Source organism: Paralichthys olivaceus, chromosome 16, assembly GCF_024713975.1.
Source record: "Paralichthys olivaceus isolate ysfri-2021 chromosome 16, ASM2471397v2, whole genome shotgun sequence".
Lineage (NCBI taxonomy): Eukaryota > Metazoa > Chordata > Actinopteri > Pleuronectiformes > Paralichthyidae > Paralichthys > Paralichthys olivaceus.
Window position 1 is genome coordinate 12,831,529 of NC_091108.1, and position 19,380 is coordinate 12,850,908.

At 42.0% G+C, this 19,380-nt stretch overlaps 3 protein-coding genes across 5 annotated transcripts; 1 reads left to right on the top strand and 2 right to left on the bottom strand.

Annotated features, from left to right (window-relative positions):
• The first annotated feature begins 169 nt into the window (after positions 1-169).
• On the top strand, positions 170-2,962 carry ndufa13 (NADH:ubiquinone oxidoreductase subunit A13). The gene is made up of 5 exons (XM_020108233.2): positions 170-362; positions 1,588-1,666; positions 1,767-1,838; positions 1,935-2,004; positions 2,716-2,962. The coding sequence occupies exons 1-5, from the start codon at positions 269-271 to the stop codon at positions 2,833-2,835; spliced, it is 435 nt and encodes a 144-aa protein (XP_019963792.1). The 5' UTR covers positions 170-268; the 3' UTR covers positions 2,836-2,962.
• Positions 2,963-3,490: 528 nt separating this feature from the next.
• On the bottom strand, positions 3,491-8,270 carry cirbpa (cold inducible RNA binding protein a). 3 transcript variants are annotated; one of them, XR_011238720.1, is made up of 8 exons: positions 8,124-8,270; positions 7,335-7,465; positions 7,118-7,224; positions 6,818-6,956; positions 6,545-6,722; positions 6,392-6,450; positions 3,837-3,920; positions 3,491-3,748 (listed from the first exon to the last, which is right to left on the bottom strand). XR_011238720.1 is itself a non-coding variant. In XM_069510970.1 (7 exons), the coding sequence occupies exons 2-7, from the start codon at positions 7,432-7,434 to the stop codon at positions 5,243-5,245; spliced, it is 591 nt and encodes a 196-aa protein (XP_069367071.1). In that variant the 5' UTR covers positions 7,435-7,465; positions 8,124-8,270; the 3' UTR covers positions 4,970-5,242. The 3 variants fall into 3 exon arrangements, 2 of the variants coding, with proteins under 2 accessions (XP_069367071.1, XP_019963781.1); XM_069510970.1 differs by lacking the exons at positions 3,491-3,748; positions 3,837-3,920 and adding an exon at positions 4,970-5,250; XM_020108222.2 differs by lacking the exons at positions 3,491-3,748; positions 3,837-3,920 and adding an exon at positions 4,970-5,876.
• A 2,300-nt stretch (positions 8,271-10,570) lies between these two features.
• On the bottom strand, positions 10,571-15,383 carry LOC109636972 (midnolin-like). Its single transcript, XM_020099042.2, has 7 exons — positions 14,917-15,383; positions 14,555-14,642; positions 14,402-14,464; positions 13,184-13,684; positions 12,895-13,000; positions 12,195-12,443; positions 10,571-11,227 (listed from the first exon to the last, which is right to left on the bottom strand). The coding sequence occupies exons 1-7, from the start codon at positions 15,123-15,125 to the stop codon at positions 11,058-11,060; spliced, it is 1,386 nt and encodes a 461-aa protein (XP_019954601.2). The 5' UTR covers positions 15,126-15,383; the 3' UTR covers positions 10,571-11,057.
• Positions 15,384-19,380: the final 3,997 nt, after the last annotated feature.

Here is a 19,380-nt window from a genome sequence, read left to right on the forward strand (position 1 = left end):
ATGTCAACAAAAGTCACACACATATTATATTGACAATCCAAAAAGACAGAAGTGGACGTGTGTACATGTACACATTTAAATCACTGCAGTGTTGTTCCATGTGAAGTTTGTAGTGAAAGCGCTGGTGTGGTTCGAAGAAGTAGTAGTTCTCACTCTGACCGCAGGGGGCGGTAGCTTGGAGCGCTGCCGCAGCTGTCCTGCACCGGTGAAGAAGAGTGTTTTTTCAGTGACGTCAGCAGCGTGGTGTTTTGGTGGAGGCAGGAGGAAGATGGCGGGGTCCAAGGTGAAGCAGGACATGCCTCCTCCGGGGGGATATGCCGCGTTTGATTACAAGAGAAATCTGCCGAAACGGGGACCTTCGGGTACATGCACCTGACACTCAGCGTTCCACTCTGTACACAGCTCCACACACAAGCTGATAACACACACAACCGGCCGAACAATCACTTCTTACATAGCAGCTAATGCTAACGGGTCAGCGCCGGTGGAATGGAAACGGATGATAATCTGCTGAAATTATAAGGTGTAAACTGTTGTTGGCTCGTTAATGGATAGTTGTTTCTTTTAACAGCATAACATAAGACCACGTGTAAACATTAATTTGTCTGAACAGCATTTTTGAGCGAGTTCTGGGTGACAGCAGTGATAGCTGCTTGCTAACTAGCTAACAGTGGCACTTGGCTTAGGGTTCAGTCAACTGTGTGTATTGTATCGTTGATAGAACATGAGTTTATTGAATTAAGATTATTTCAAAAGATGGTTATTTAAGCATCAGCCGCTCAGTTTATGTGTTAAACCAATAAAACCAGTGAGATAAAGTTAATGACGTGGAACTGGTGCTACACATGCATCTGTGACCCCTTCAGATTCTGTCTGGAGAGATCACACACTGGATTAAAACGCTGTTAAAATATTTCATGTTGACAACACAAAGCGTTTCATAGAAACAGTCGCAATGTTTTTCAGATATTTATCAAATTGTCGGGGGGGGGGGGGGGGGTAGTGATCATGGTAAAATCAGCTGCAGACAAGACATGACATTTGTGATCTATTTCAATAAATTATGAAGGATTGAGCAATACTGTGAAAAACTAACAGCTGTGATTCTTCTCATTGGAGAACTCACATGTTGTGAGTTAAGCTTCTGAAAGTTAATTCTATCACCCACACACAAGAGCTGCAGCAGTTAGTCATGAACGAAGGTCTTAATCTAATTCACACAGAAACAAAAACATCAAAATGTGGAATTAGTTGTAACAAAACAATCCTTTAAATGTTTCCTTTGTGAGCCTGAGCTCTGCAGGACCATGTACCTGCAGCTGTGAGCAAATCGTCACACACGAGGGACCGTAGTCTGTCATGTAACTAATGACAGACTACGGTCTGAATTCATTCAAAATAAACCAAACAAACATTTTAGATGCATGTGTAGATGGGATGTCCAGCTAGGGAACAAAATAAAGGTTTATTTTGATACAGATACTGACCTGATATTTTGGTTTAAACGATCCACCTGAAACTCAAATCTAAATAATCTGTGGTGAAATTAAATGTTGCTGTAAATTGTGATGATTCTGTTATCAACAGGATATAGCATGTTCGGCATTGGCATCGGCATCATGGTGTTTGGTTACTGGAGGCTATTTAGGTGGAACAGAGAGAGGAGGTAAGAAGATGCACTGGGTTTTTCCGTCTGTAAAACTGTGTGTGATCCTAACATACAAACTAAACCTGGTGTGGTTGTTTTAATGTTTGTATTGTTGCAGACGCCTGCAGATCGAGGAGATGGAAGCCAGGATAGCCATGATGCCCCTGCTGCAGGCGGAGCAAGATCGAAGGTGACCACACAAAAAAGCACTGTGCAGTGTTTTACTCTGGTGGCAATACCTGTAGGCTAGCTCTTTGTACAATAATTCAATTTCCTCTCTGTCCAGGACCTTACGAATGATGAGGGAAAATTTAGAAGAGGAGGCGATTCTCATGAAGGACGTTCCAGGCTGGAAGGTAAAGTTTTGTTTTAATAGCCCTCTAGTTATTTGTGTATAAGCAAATAACATTGTAAAATAAGCTAGGTGGTTCAGAGATATGACAGGTGTCATGTTTATTAACCCCTGAACAAACACATTAGTCAAAATGTAACCTGATGATCTGTTTTTTATTTTTGTTTTCAGGTGGTTATGAAGTATTTCAAATTCAAATCTTATTTACATTTTCATCTTTTCATTTTTAAGATTATGGTTGTTGTTGTTTTTCAAAAATTGTGTAAATCTGCCTTAGCTGTTTCTATCAGCTGTAGCTTCAGTTTGTACTGTGGACCATTTATCAACTGTTGTCATCAACCAGTGACAATTTAACATTTCAAACCATATCTGTAATTTGACTATCAGCAAATGTATGTCACTTTTCTTTATATGTTCATTTTGACTTTAACGGACTTATCTATTTTCCACCTACCTATGAATATGCAGGTTGGCGAGTTGATTTGGTAAAGAACTTTCCATAAATTGCAGAAATCTATTTTAGCTTTAGAGAAACTGATATTGAAAGACAGGATTAAGGCAACAACGATTATAAAACATGAAAACCTTTCCAATAAAAGAGAGTATGTCCCAAACAATTTGTTGAATTAATATGATTTAGCAGTTGTATTTGTCTGGGCTGGTCAAAAACAGAAGCAATAAACCCGTTGACTAATTGTTTTTAACACTTCTGCAGGTCGGTGAGAGCGTCTTCCACACAGACCGCTGGGTCTCCCCTCTGACAGAGGAGCTGTTCAACCTCCGGCCCCGTGAGGAACTTTTGCACAAGCGATTTGGCTTCTTGTGGTACGTGTAAGCACCATCAAGACAAAGTGTCCCAGGCTCAACCACCTTCCTCAACCAGTATCAAGTGGACCTGAGTGCTCACTCAATTCAGCTTGTAAATGTTCTTTATTAAAATTATTTTTTTTCCTGTACCTTAACCTGGTTTACCTGTTTGTTGTTTTTTTTTTAAATTAAGTTTACAGCATCCTGATATGAAGGATCATGTCAGGCAACACACAATTTACTCCAGTGCTATACCCAATGTATTTGAGGTAGCTGTACCAAGTTCTGCTTGAGAATTGCATCGCTTTTTAGCTAAGGTTTGAAAATAACCTGATAAGATCAGAACAGGGATTATGATGCACTAACATAAGAATGAAAGCAGAAAGTCTGGTTACTTAGTGATACATTACTCTCTATTGAAGCTTAACTCATGTGCAATGGAAAGAGTTCTCTGGTTACCATTTCTCATAACTGACTAGATCCTTTACTGAGGAGAATCAGGAAGCACTGTTCCACTTGAGACTCATGAAAACTGACTTCAGGTGAGGGAGGATATTGGTTTTGAAAGCAACGTTCAACTGAATGTGACAAATCAGTGCTTTATGTGAGGAATTATTAAACTAACATGTTCGTGTACACCAACTTAGCTAGAGAATCAAGGTACCATGCAAATAAAACAGCAGTTTATGTTCATGTTAAGTTTTATTTATAATATTGCAATACAAAAACTTCAAATGGCAGAGTAATGCACATGTCTTGTGCACCAATTTCTTTAGCATTGTAAAGATGGTAAATACTCTTTCATGCCAGAGATTTTGATTGTTGAGCCACTTGTGCACAGTTCTGTCGTCCCGCCAACATTTGATAACCATAACGGTCTTGACGTTTAGTTGGCAGGCTCCTCCCATGTAGCCACTGCTTACATCTGCTGCAGGTTGGACCTGAAACAGTAAAAGAATTAATCTACCTGGCAGATTTAAACAGTCAAACCATACATGCAAAACAATTGTCATTTAAAACTAGACTTACCTGATCAACTGCATTAAAGCGGCCATCTAAAGCTGCCACTTGAGCTGTGAGGGAATCCAGTGTTGCTCAGACCATCTGTTCAATCTAAAGAAAGAGATTAAGAGATGGATTAAGTCTGGAAACTGGTGAATTTGACAAATACACACACAAAAAAATGCATGCAACACTATTAATGAGTCTGAAACTCACCACTTATTTCATATGTAAGGGTTCAAAGAAAAACTGAATAGTTTAAGACACCTTACACATCAAATAGGACGACTGTGGGGCATTACTGGAGCAAATTTGAGGACTAATGCAGTGAACAGAAGTGGACTGAGCACAGTGCTACCCATGACTTAAGAGGCCAATGCTTTTTGTGGACGAGGTGGAGCTCTACATTCCAGGAGCTTCACAGAGGAGCTTCTCCCCTCCAATGGAAATTTAAGTATCAGAGAAGAGGCCATGGCATGTTTGTAGGCGACATCTGAAGCAGAGGACTAAAAACAGCGACTAACTTTGAAGGTATTCATGGAAACAATGAGAACTGAGTTTGAAGGATGTGAGCAAAGCAAAAGGAGATTTTTACCTCACGTGCATTGGCCTACTTTCTCCACATATGACCTAGGCAAGAGAGCAGCTTTCATCTCTGATGAGCACTTGTTGGTAGACGCAACACTTCGCTCTCCAAGGACTTGTAGGTTTTTGAAGTGGCTGACCTCTTGAACGTAATGAAGCATTAACATGACCAGACACCAGCTGATGTTTTCCCAGCATTTCCTTGTGCCACTTTAAGGGCTATTAAATCAGACCTCATAAGAGGTGTGATCTGTTTTCTATGAAATTTAACACATGACAAATTGTCTCAGAATTCACTGGGCCAAAAATGCAACTTTTTTGATCTTAGGAAATCAGACAGCCTGTTAAAAAAGTGGACTTTTACAAATTTCACCCAAATCTGCTTTTCTGTATTTTTTTTAAGACGTGAGACTAAGCTGCCACTTTTTACTTTCCCTACAGAGACATCCATGTTTAATGTCAGTGCTTTCCGCAGGTGACTTGGTTCTCACGCAGCAATTACATTTACACATGAGCCTACAGCTCTCAGCTTTACTTCCCCCATGCGATCGTTTCGAAAGGCAAAAGAATCAAGATTATTTTCCACAGTCTGTTTAATAGGCTCCATGAAGCCAAACTGACAAAGAAAAAAAACGTTGATCATACAAAGAACATAAAGTACAAAACTGTTCCCGGTTGAGATATTACTTTGGGGAAACGAAGGTACATTTTTCGATCACTTAAACAAGATTAGTCCATTTTACAGCACATTTAAAATGCAGATGTTGAGCACAGAAGATACCTTGGACAGACTGTAGCATGCTGCAATTTGCAACTTCATGAACAGCCGGCCACTTCGGATGTGTAGTTCACCAGTCTGAAAGGAATTCACTCTTTTGGGAAATTGAACACACAGGAGCCTCAGCTAAACTAAGTTTGATAGTAAAAAGGAATTTAGCATAAAATCCCCAGTCTGTTCTACAGTAAAGGGATCTCTTCTCACTCAGTTCAAAACCTGACAAGAGGTAGGCGAGTCAGAGACTGAGAGGGGAAATGAAGTACAAAAACAAAAAAGATCAGATATTTCAATAAAAAAAACTCAGAATCATATAAGGAAACACTAAATGTGCTGGACAAGTCTACAGCGACTGTAGTGGCTGTTCAACGAAAAGCCATGTGGAGAGCTGTCTGATCCCCAAAATGGGACTTAGGTTATGGTACTTATCAGATTACAGAGATGCCCTTTAGTTAACGGTCTTTTGGAGGAATAAAAGATGCCCAATCAAGCATGGTTAGAGTCTGGAACTGCAATTTATAACATGGGTTGTTAAGGAATGACCAAAACTCATGGCTACATTGTTTTAAGATAATTGAGCTACTACAACAGAACTACAAAACTAAGGTCAGCAATAACACGTGGACATTTTTCTTGAGGAGCGCATCTTTGAAATACAGCCAGCCAAGTGATGATCTTGAATCAGGGAGACGTTTACTCGTTTGTAGCTGAGGATAAGAAGTGGGCACAGAGGTAAAGACACTGAAAGTTCCAACACTGGAGTCTCACAAAATCCCCTTCAACCCACCAGACAGTCCTAAAACCCTCCCTCATTTTTGCCTAAAGGGTTCCATCGGCTCAGATATGAGCAAAGTAATAGCAAATGCCACCTAAGGTGTTTCGAATGGTTTGCCAGCCTCATTATCACAGTGGGATGGGGGCTAGTAAGATCTGCCATCAGTATCGGGAGACATCAACTTGGGCTCAAGTATAAAACTGAGGGGCGTACGCAATACATGTCTTCATATGTTGGGGCTGTGAAACTGTCTTAATACAATGTGGATGTATGAGGGTTTAGAAATAGCAGCCTGCCAACTACATATGTGTAATATGTAAAATATTAATTTTACTGAAATGAAAGTGAAATGATTAAAAAATGTGCATCTAAATTTAACATATCTTTCAAAATGACAGCCCCAACACAACTGTCTACACAATACAAATGCATATCATTCATGCTTACCATAGCTGTCATATGCTTCACGGTAGGATCCAGAGCGTTCGCCATATCCACCCTGCCCCCTGGAAATTGCATAAACATGTTTGATTAGCAGGAATGTGTCAATTTAACTTATATTGTTTTAGTCCAGCGGTCCTCAGTGTTTCCACAACCTACCTATTTTCTCTGTAGCCGCCGCCACCACCACCTCCTGATGAGTATCCCCCACCACTCCTGTATCCGCCGCCACCTCCACCGCCACTACCAAAGTTCCTCTCGCCACCTCCAAAGCTTCTGTCACTGTAGCTCCTGTCCCCATATCCCCTGTCGCCGTTGAATCCACCACCTGCAAAGTCTAATACAAAGACAAGACAAAGTAAGTACGACCACGTTAACCACACAAAAGGCAAAAATCTAACCACAATGCACTGTAAGACAGTTGGTCCTCACCTCTGGAGTAGCCACGACCACCCCTCCCCCTGGAGTTGCTGAATCTGCCACCTCGTGGATTTGAACCGAAACCACTAGTTCTCTGGCGGCCACCCCCCTTTCCCGCTTCATCAACGCGAATAGCCCGGCCATCTAGAGTCTGCAACACAAAACCGCCATTTAATATGTATTGTGCAGGCCAACAACAAGAGGATGGACCAGTTCAAACATCCATTCACGTAAAAAAGACGAAAATTATTTTTATCATTTTGTATTAAAATCGAATGCAGTGGTTTAAATAAAAATGATTAAATTGTTTACCTTGCCGTTCATTGCGTCCAATGCGTCTTTGGCGTCATCTGCGTTGTTGTACTTAACAAAGCCGAAGCCACGAGACCTCCCGGTCTCTTTGTCTCGGATCACATCGACTAAAAGAAGGAAATAGTCCCAAAAAATTAATATAAACCAGTAGAAATAGTCGATCGTGTCGCGTGGACATCGTGATTTAATAATGGGGGCAATGAATATGAAGCGCTACCTTTCTCGATGTTTCCATATTTGCCGAAGGCCGCGCTGAGAGACTCCTCGTTGGTCTCGAAGCTCAGTCCTCCGATGAACAATTTACCCTCGTCCGACATTTTGTGTAGTTTAAAAACACACCTCAGTCACCTACAGACACAGAGAACACACATTAGTAACAGCCGTGCCTGCTTCAGTAAACAGCTGCCTAAGTAGGTCACTGGTACCGTTACACGAGGTAATGGCCACCCCTCCCTGCGCAATCGTGCAAAAAACAAAAAAGGCCGGCGCGTAACGTTTCATCAAACGAGTCTTTAAATAAATTGGTTTAATTCCATCCGGATTCATCGAATAATCCTCATTAACAAATTGGTGCAGAATTAGGCTTTGGGCCTGCAAGCGTGCCTCGGCTCAGTTAGCGGATCAGCTATCCTCTTTTCCTTTGGGCGCCATTTTGTAGCACCGAACTGATGGTTCCACTTTGTTTCACGGGCCGCCAGTCACCGCTGCCTCTTTCTCACGGTTATATAATTGCACCGACTAACACGTATTTTACGAGACTAGCAGAGTCGGAACGTTTTATTTTTGTTGCATTGACGCAGATCGATCGAAGCACATCGTTTAAACACGCTCGAATGAATCGTTACGGAAAATAATAATTATTCATCATCCACAGATTTATCAAGCTTATCGTTCACTTAACACAAAAAGATATTAAGCAGAAAAACATTCTCGCATTGACGTGAGTAAGTTCCGCAGAATGTGAGGAGACATGTGCGGAGAGTGGGAGCGTTTAAAGAGCATTTACCGTTTCTCTGTCAGGCAGCGGGTGGACGATCAGCGGAGCCGCAGGTCGAATGAGGGAGAGAAGCAGCGGCGCTTCGCTTTTCACCGCTCACACAGCTCTCTTCTTCTCCTGCAGCTCGACACGTAACGCGACGGCTCAACATCGCCACCTACCGAACCGGCTGCTCTAACCACCACGGGTCGCATGAAAGAAAAAGCTTTCTGTGATGAATAAAACGTCTGATGAGGTTTTCAACAAAAACACATTCATTCATTCGTATAGTTATCGTGTCAATGATTTCAATCAATAATCTCACCGAGACTTTCTCCCTCACTGACAAAAATCCACCCATGAATCTAAATGTGCAAACTATTAAAAACTAAATAAAAATACTCCAACAAAATGGTTTTGCTCCATTTCGTGTTCATACCAAGTGATACCAGAACCAAGATCATCAATATCAATATTGATACCTTTTTATTGATGAAAGCAGATAATATACTATTTAATAAGAGGGATGCATTACACATAGTCTTCTTCGGATTGGCCTACATTTTAATTAATATTACAAATGCTTTTCCTAACCAGACGCATATATATATGACTAATATCGGTAAATGACTGTATCTGTCCGGTCAGTGAATCCTCTGAACTAAAGTGGGGAACACAGACTCACAACAGCAGCAGACATGTTTATGTTCCACCGCACACGTGCAGGACGCACACGCTGAGTGTGAGGCGGACAAACCCGGACTCCTTACTCTATGTCCTCGGCGGTTTTAACAAATCTCAGCCATGAACTCCACAAATACAAACAGTTTATTAAATTAAAGAGGAGAATACTTTGGATCACTATTTCACAACAGCCCCCCCCCCCCCGCGTTGCATTATGGGACACACTGACCACGCCATGCTCGACCTGATTCCCGCCAACAGGCAGAAATGAGAGCTCTCTCGTTCGTGTTTGCACAGACCGGGATGTCTTCACGTCTGTTAACTGTCTGGATGAATACTCCGAAATTTCATGAATCAGTGTCTGTGAGGACTGTGTGTCCCACCAGGCTGAGTTACAACAAACCCTGGTTCCACTCAGACAGTTAAAGGGAAAGTGCAATGATTAACTACTCACCACTATGCACTGGAGTTTCAGGGGTGAACAGTGCTGCAGTCAAATTCAATACAATTGAAGTAATTAGTGCATGACCACGTCTTCAATCAATAAAAACAAGAGAAAAGAAACATAAAATACATAAATACTGCTCAAATTCGACATTTAGGCTAAAAATATTGTGTAAATAACTTTGTTCCAAGTCGAATTTGACACTTAGATGCAACGTAAGGACGTTATGGAGGCATTTTATGTATTTTTTTACGTTGAAGAATCACTAAAAGTGTTTTGCGCACTCAAACACTTCACCCACCCTTCCATCAGCACAGTGGTGAGTAGATACACTTTAATTTTTGGGTGAACATAAGGTTGTTGAAGATGGGGGCATTTAGGAGTGGGGACAGATTTAAAGAGTCCATGTCCGAGTTAAGCAGGGCGCGGAGAGATGCTAATCGACAGTACACAGAGAACCTCAAACACCAATTCTCAGCTAACGGCTCTGCTTCTGTCTGGAAAGTGCTCCGACAGATCACAAACTGCAAACCTTCACCCCCACTACATTAACAACCCACCTATGACCAGCTGAAAGAGTTCTACTGTCCTTTTGAAAGACAATGGGCTTCACCAACTCCAGCTCAGCAGGGAGCTGTGACTCCTCACACCACAGAGCCCCCTTCCCCCCCTCTACCACAGTGTCACCCCTTTCCACCCCGGAGAGGGACATTAACAAGTTCTTCAGGAGACAGAGTCCCCACAGAGCAGCTGGACCTGACTGTCTCCCCATCCACTGTGCTTATCAGCTGTCTCCAGTGTTCACAGACATTTTTAACACCTCAATTGATACATATCCCACCCTACTTCTAATCCACCACCCTCCCCCAAAACCAAGGACCACAGGACTTAATGACTACAGCCCCATCACCATGACTTCAGGTGGTAATTAAATCTTTTGAATGCTTGTTTTCTCCCACCTCAAGGACATCACCAACCCCCTCCTAGACCCTCTACAGTTCACTTACAGAGCCAGATGTGTAGACCATGCAGAATATTTCATATACTTAGTTTCCCCTTTCTTTGGGGGTGTGAAATGTTCCCCCTTTGTGATCTTGAATGTGTCCTGGGGGTCTGCAGTCTCAGGTTAGAATCCATCTTGAGCTAATGAAACTAGCATGTAATATTTACCATATACGACCTATATGTGATATTTGGATGTGTCATTGTGTTAACTGTGGGTGGTTCAGTGATCCTGAGTGAATTAACATTAGAAATGTCGCTATCAATAACAAAGAGCAGTAGTTGAATAGGGGAAGTGGCCACTAGATGTTTTTTTCTGAAAAGGACATGAGCTAAATTCAGTGAGTCCAGATTTTCACACGCCTTCCTTTATTCTTTGCATATTTTTCCTTCCGACAATTGCATGAGCAAAATATTTTGAGCAACATCCTCTACATAGGTCAAAACATACAGTTTACATTCAAGACATGTATAGTTAAGGCATTTTACACATAAAACACACACAACAAGAGGTCTTTGTACAAACACAGACACATAACAGGAACAAATTACAGCTAAATCTTTTGTGGCATATGCTACACAACAATGAGAGCCATTAATGGTCAGAGATGAAATAAACTCAGTGGGACGACAGCCACAGGAATTTAGAGTCCTCAGATCTTTTAGAATTACATTCCTCAGAAATACTCAAAGTATAAAATATCAAAGCACAGAATCTCTGCGCGTGTTATTTCACCTGTTGCACAAAAGGTCTTTCCATGTTAGTTGCTTCTACTCTTCAGTAAGATGCCACTGCTGTCACAGTGAGTGGACCTCTCTTGTCTGGGAGGCTTTTAGGGGTGGTGCTCACGATGTTGGTACGGGTGAGACGTTTGTGAGAGGTGCAAATTCCTGCGAGTCCGCCTGCGAAGGCGCCGCTGATGCATCAGAGAATGGAGTTGCTCCAGCTTACAGTGCAAGGTTTGATCCTCCGTGGATGAGCGCGGGACGGGACTCTCCTTATCTACAGGACAGAGAAGAAAGAAAAAATCAGACATACTACTCAATATGTAAGTTTTCTTTAAGTGGGTTCTGCCATGAGTCATATCATCATGAGAGATATATTCATGCTGGATTTTTGTAGAAGAGTAAGAGAGAAAATAACTTTCTTTGTTGTGGAATAGGACACACATGCTTTACTATGAAAGTATTAATGGGAAATTAAGTTCACAGTCCAAGAGTCTGAGCACATATAAGAAACTCAAGAAAAACAAAACAACAATAGAGAGAATGAATGAATTGATACAGAAAGCAATCTAGAAATAATCAAAAAATTCAAAAGCATATTGCAGGTAACTAGAATGGCTGTTGTTTCTTTATGAAACCACACAAAAGTTCACTAGATGTGGATTTTTATTCTGATTTGGCCACACTCATAAATATCACTCCCCTCAAGCATTCCTGATATTTTTCATCAAGATCCATGACTTTTTTTTTTTAAATCGACAGAAATGTTGAAACTCGCCCTATCCTGCAACGTTAAACAAAGTCAATTAAACGGTTCTTTCCTGACCCTAACCCCTTCTACCAAGTTCCATGGTTGTCCCTCTGGTAAAAACATAACCTCCTCATTCCAAAGGGAAGATAGAAGTCAAGTCAAACCTTAAATTAGAATTGTAGTCACCCCCCCACATACAGTTCTCACAGTCCTCTTTGTGAATAGACATTTGAAAATTAGCACAGCACTGAAACTTTGGTCTGTGTCGTTAAAACCTCTTGAAGTTCTGTCTGTTTGACTTGGATTTAAACAGTTTGTTTGTATAAACCATTATATCCCAGCCGTTGTTCCTGAGATTTACTGTGGGCCTTTACATTTTGTGAATAAGTATATGGTGGATTCCTGCTATTGCACCCCTGGGGATTATTCCTGCAATGGTCAATGGAAACAGTTGTTTCTCTGTGTTTTCAAAATGAAATCTGGTCAAGCTGACCTGGAGCTGAGTTGCAGTGCTCTACCCTCTGGGTCACCAGTGGTCTGGCTCTTGCTCTGCTGGGCTCCTCTGCTGTGAGCACTGGCCTGACTGGGTTGTTTAGAACTGGACAGTGGCGCTGGGAGAGGGTGGGCGGTGCCCCCTGGTGGTTACAGGCGGCTCTGAGGAGGTCGCTGAGGATCTGGAGGATGATGCTGACACCACGGCCGCGATGGCTGATGCCAGTCTGACTGTGAGGAGCCAGACTGCCTGATGGGAAGAGAAGAGGAGAGAGAGCACGATGTGGATGAAAAGAAAGAAAACAGTTGCTCTGTAACCTTCGCCAAGGAGGTTATGCTTTCAACCCTGTTTGTTTGTTTGTAAGCAAGATTACACAAAAATACGTACCATCGTTTAACACAAAATTTAGTGGAAGGATGTGATACGGGTAAAGTAATACACTTTTTAAATACTGTTTATGGTTCAGATCCAGGGTTTGTTTTCACTTCCTTAAAAATTGAAAAATTAGTTGCTTTCATAATTTTCCTTCCTGGAATAATTCATGGATCTCGATGTAAAAACAACTTGACATGTTTAAAGGCACGTCCAAATAAAGAAAATTTGTATCAAGTAAATTCAAAAGTGGTTTCATAAGAGGCCTGTTGTGCCTTGGCAGAAGGTATAGGCTTTTGTTCTGCTGCTTCCACAGAGAGAGACTTACCAGAGAACGTTCCAGAGAAGACGCCTGGAGAGTGGCTCTCAAAACTCTCTATGACTGCTCCTGGCTGCTTGCACAGCTCTGCGGCTAAAGACACATGATCATTAGTCTGTAAAAAAGAAAAATGGAAAGTTTATCTCTTGGTTTCAGTGGAACTAAAAACAACTGGATGTTTTCTTAACTTTTTTTTAGATAGATTACTTTATTCATCCCCAAAGGGAAATTAGGTTTACTGGCTTTTCGTGCATGTTATATGTTATTTTACTTTTGCAGAAGAATATGTGAAGCTAACCGTTTTGAAGGTTGAGGCCGGCACTGGGCTTGGGGGTCCAGGACTGAAGCCGGTTGGAGCAGGCGAGCAGACTGGTGTGGCTGCTTGTAGAGGACAGCCGAGACAACCAGAAGGCAGAGAAGGATCATAGGGAGATGTGTGTGTAGAGTGACAGGACTGAGGTAGAGATGAGCGTTGTTGGCAGTTTACAGTAGGGACAGTGGTGGATGAGTGAGGGGTGGGAGCTGTTGCAATTAAGGAAGTTCTGGGTCTTTGAAAGCTGCGTTGGATCGGGGTTGTAGAGTCAGCAGATTGAGGGGAGGGGGTTTGGGAAGCAGGTGAGGTAGTGGAGGCAGAGCCAGGGTGGCTCATGCTGCCAGTCGTCTGCGGGACTCTCATGCCCCCGTCCTGCTGCAGCTCCTTCACATCCTGCGCCGACAGCTGGAGCTGCACGTACATCACATGAGCACCGATTCCCAGGTTAATGGTCAGAGGGGAGTGTCCAGACAGGAAGTCACTGATCTGCACAATAGTCAGGAAACAACCACTTCAGCTGGTGACAGTGAGCTTGGGTGATTTGACAACACAAGGGGCGGATCTAGTATTTTTCTAAATCAAACCTTAAAGGGGCCACAATCATTCGCAGTCAATTATATGTCCGACATCCATGCACAACTCCTGATTCAATAAGGGGCACATTTAAGTCATTCCTTGTTTACTTTTAGCTCTATAGTTTTGAGCAAAGCCACCCAATTGAATATATTTTGAAATGTATGGAACCGTAAAACTAATTACAGAGGACTACTATAGAAAAAATTAAAAACTGCAGGTCAGAATCATGATCAAAAATAAGCTATGATTTCATACAAATCAACATTGACAATTATATCTTTCAATTAACTTTAAGCAACATCACTCTGCTATACCTCACATGGTTAAGGTGCAGTGATGTTTGCAAAATGCAGGTTTGCACATTTTTCGATTTTCCTTTACCTTATCTCCTGACTTGTTTTGAACCATGTGATGTCAACTTAAGTCTCTTAGATGATAGTTTATCAAAATTTGAAACAATTTGAGGTCTTTTCTGACCTGTTCCAAAACATATGTGACACCATTGCATAGTTTGAATTCGTCAGGGAAAATACTGTAATTTCTGCACCTCATTCATGCATTCAACAAGATTTCTTACTAACTGTTTGCAGCAGACAGTGGCCCTTATATTATATATCAAAATCTCACCTGAGATTCTGTTAAACTTTCCAAAACGTCCATCACAGTCCTCTCAGCCCTGGCAGTGGAGCACTGGCAGTAAAAGCAGAACATTTCCATGAAGCCTGGTGTACGTGTGTAAATGTTAGTTGACAAGTGAAGGATGTGCATTGGTTTACTTACGACTAAACCAGCTTCGATGACAGGGACCAGTGTCAGTTTGCTGCCATCTGCTACTCCCAGCTCCTGCAGTCTTCCTGCAGTCAGCTGCCTGGTTTGGAATATTTGTATGTATTGTAATTTGTATTCATCATGAGGACACAGTTTCAATGTACGTGTCACACACACACACACACACGCATGTCTCTCTATAGGACATTGACATATTGCATTGCCTAGCCCCTTGCCCTAACCCTCAGAAAGCCCACTACATTTATGAGGACCAGCCAAAATGTCCTCACAAAGATGCAAATTGGCCCTCACAACTATAGGCAGAAGCACACACACACTTAATGATTTGCCAGCATGCGGGGTCTGCAGCCCACCTGTCTTTATGCAGCAGCACGGCTCTGTTCCTCTGCAGCCTGAGTCTCTGGGATATCCGTGTCCTCAGCCCCTCCACGGTCTCTCCCCGGGGGACGGTGAGCTCCACCGGGCTGCCGGTGGTGGAGGTGATGGACAGACGCATGGTGGACTGACCGGTGGAGGGTCCTCCAGCCCCGCAGCCATACACATCCCTCGGCTTCTGCTCCATCTAGACTCTGACTAGGTGAAACCTCCCAGTTAAAACCAGACTGGTCCAGAATCAGCTCACCCGGGATGAGACAGTGTTTCTCTTCTGAGTTGTGCTTCTCATTCCTCCGTGAAAAACTGTGAAGCGTCTTTGAACGTCTTTAAAAAATGAGGATTACAGGAGGATTTCACCGCAACAGTTTGTCTTCCTGTCTGAGAGACGCAGTTTTACTCCACCGAGCGTAAAACACCACAGCCCTCTCCCTGTAAGCCCCGCCCCTCTGGACACACGGCCAATCAGCAAGAGCCTCGCGGACAGTCAGCCTCTGCTGTCCAATCAAAACGCCTTGTTCTCAACATGGCTCCACCCTACTTTGTACCACACTCACCATTCATAAATGATGCAATGAACAGAGCACAACACATTTTGCAGGATGTCGATGATCGAAAAAAAAACATTATTATAAATCATTATTTTAATGAATATCTCTAAAGAATTCAAATGTCTGTTTGACTGAATGATCGAATGTATCAATAATTCATTTGTATTCATATTTTTTAAAGATTAAAATTATATATACTGATAAGATATACTGATTATATGATTGACTACATCAATAGTTCTAATTCTGTTCATATTTTTTAAGTTTTAAATATCTCTCTAATGAAATGATTGACAATATCAATAGTATGGTTTCTACTCATAATGTCTTTCATTTCAAATGATTGACTGTATGTGTGATCTTAAATGTTTGAATATATTGTTGCTATTCAAAGCTTCTCCGAGACAATTTAAATTCCTGGAGTAGTCACTGTGACTCAAGCCAGGAAAAACACATGTAGTTAAAATTCACCTCCTGTTATGATGATTACTATCCTGGTGCCCTGGGGGGGGGTTTTGGTTGATGACACACAGGTTGATGTGTACCAGCAAATTCCAGGACATGGTTCATGATAACATCAATCACTGACTCATCAGTAAGTTTGTCTGTGTGGCGTGAAACACGGCATTACCCTGATTGTGAAACCTGAGCTCACTGATCACAAAACCAGTGTCAGTACATCTGGATCTTCTTGCAATCAAGAATACATAGATACTGGAAAAAAGATATACAGGTAACTAGGTTGATATATATATATATATATACAGTCCCCAATGCAACCACATTTACATCCATATTTATATAGATCCTAATCTATCTAAACATATGGATCTATATAAATCTTTACTTGGATCCGCACCAAATGGCCGACTTAAAGATATCAGTCCCCTAGATATGACAGATTTTTCTCATCGAGATCCATGAATTATTCTCTAAGAAATCAACAAGAAGGTCAGGTAATGACATTTAATGGGTTCTTATTGTGTCATGCCACATGGAAATCTGTTCAGTTGTTTTCGTGTCATCTTGCTTCCAAACATATCATTAATAATTCTGAAATATGTTTCAAATTCTTCAGTTCAACCTGCTTAAGATAAAATCAGTGTCTTTAAAGAACATTCTCAATCCCTTCTCCTCTATTTTTCCTTTTCAAGGTCACATGGGTGCTGGAGCAGTGTCCCACCATGCACTGGGCTGAAGGCAGGAAAGCTCCCATCACATGCACATATATGGATGCTGGACAACCCTTACTGCTCAGACCATGGTGTTATTTGTATTCTGCAGACGTCCACATCCTCTGCTATCTTCGTGTCCACTCTGTGTCCACAGGCAGCAGGGCCTCGGGCTGCACCTGTCACATGACGCACAGAGGACCGGAGCTGCTCTGGAGTAAAGTAAATCGGGAAGTGGGCAGAGAAATGCAGCTAATATGTGTCTCCTCGCTATGGCTAAAAATAGCTGCACCCATAACACCCCCGCTTTGTCCAGCCTGCGTCACTCCTCTCCCATATAACCTTCCTCTCCTTCCCTCCCTCACCCCCACACTCACTCCTCTGCACTCTCTCCTAAATGCAGTGTTCACATGCATGTTCTTATCTTTGTGTCTTTTCTGTCAATCAGTGTTTGGAAACAGCAGCATTTATTCTTTTTTCTGCTTCCCTTGTTTTAGAATCATCGTCTCTGTCTGTATGAGACGCTTCATAGATGTATGCTTTGTAAATCCATGAGGATGCTGTCCCGTGGACACAGAAAGTGAAATTCAAGAGCACAGCGTCATAGGAATTTTAAAGGAATCCCACACTCATACCTTCTTAGTCATTTCTCCTTCTACGTGACTGGAGGAACTCGACTATCCAGAGAGCCATTTTCTCTCCCTCCCTCCCTCCCTCCCTGAGACTATACCCCCCAACCCTCGCCCATCCCCCCATGCATTTCTATGGCAGCTTGTCACATTGAAAGGGAGAGGTCGCTAGTTTACATTCTTGAGGCAGGCCTCGCCGAGAACAATTCCACAGGATGTCCTGCTCTCGAGTGCCCGCACAGACGCAGCCCTGACGTCAGCAATACACACATGCACACAGGCTCTGTGTATACTCTCCCTCACATTCTTCCCACCCCCTCTCCTGGCATCATTTCCCAGATGTTTAAATCGTTGCTGTGTGGCACCTCACAGTCCCAGGAATTTCAGAGATTGTATGTGAGGAATGTGCCCTGATTATTTCACCAAGAATCATCTCACTGACTGAGAAAACAACAAATGGACTCAGGTTGTCTGAAAATACAGGCGCACAGATGGAGGAGAGTACTCATGACTCTTTTATGATCTTTGAGACATTAGTTTATATCCTTTATTGGGGTGAAAATCTGAAACGACTGAATCTAATGAATTTCTAACTATGGTCTTAAATTAAACTCACCCATCTGTTTCAAATACAGCTCTGATTTCCAAAATACTAGTTGTTTGTATATATCATAGCATTTAATGCCTATCACTAGTAAAACTATAAACATTATAAAACTCATAGATGAGCATGAGATCGGATCATTCAGGACTGCATTACTGACCCCTCTTTAAAAGCTGTATGGGTTTGAGTTGAAATTGATCTCAGTCATGATCGGTCAAGACTTCTGAGGGTAATATACTCCACATACTGATCTGAACAGTGAAAATGGTCTTCACTAAGGATATTAACACTGAGAGTGTTCACCATGTTACTAAACACTTCAGCTTATTAAGACTTTTTAAATCCACCAACACGGTTAAGTTTTCACTCCTGTCCACATGTTTGTTGGTTTATTTGTTTGTTAGCAGAATTACGCAAAAACGACAGGTGGATTATCATGAAACTTAGTTGAAGGATGCGATATGGGTCGGAGAAGGACTCTCTCTGTCTTTAACATTGTGAGACCTGGGAATAATTTGTGGATCTTGATGAAAATATCAGATACATTGAGGGAACTTAGATCTATAAGTGAGGGCAATTTAATGCAATTTAGTTAATTTAAGGATATTAAGAGTTGGCCGAGGTACGCTCTCTACTGAGTGTCATTCTAGTTAATGGATGAGTTTAAAAGGTGTTAAAAACAAGCAGCTGTAAAGACTGTTGAAGATTTTTTTTCTCTAAACTCTATAAACAAGTCCCAAGTCCTTGAAACCCATATACTGTGTTTAAGTTTTAGATGTTTAAAGAAATCTCTCAGGCTTTTTGAGTAAAGTAAACCATCTTAAGCAGTGGAAAATTCCCTGGAGAGCTAAAATATCCCCAAAATGTTGTGGTGTACCGTGCACTGCCTGAGAAGACATGAAACGTCAGGAAAGTTCACAAGGACACGTCACATGGAACACAGTCACATTCCTGAATCAAAAGCATAAACTGTGACACCTCTGTTAACTCCAGTTTACATGTAGGTCACTTTGTTCTGCACCGATTACCCCAGCTGCATTAACCCACTGGTCATGTGTGCTGTTATTTCCATCACTCAACCAGTTGTTCTTTGAGCCGCTTCGCTGAAGGTTTAAGAGGGAAAGTTTTTTTTCTGCAGAGACATAAAACAGGTTCTTCAGACATCTGACTCACTTCGCTGCTTCACACTCACCGTCCTCCCACTTTGTGTTATCATCCAGCTACAGATCAGGCCTCCTGCCACATTGCTGCCAAGGCATTTTCTGTTTGTGCAAAGCCTTCATTTTCTACATCACACAGGAGTGTATCTGCAGAGGGCATGATTGCAAGAAGGGGGCTGGATTAGAGTTTGTGTGCTAATTTTGTTTTGGCAGCCTGATAAAAAAAATGATTTAAAGAGAAAGGACTCAGGGGGCAGAACAGACATATAACTGAAAAGGACTCAGACAATGAAGTAACCCTGCAGCAAAGGTCATATTGGTCATATTCC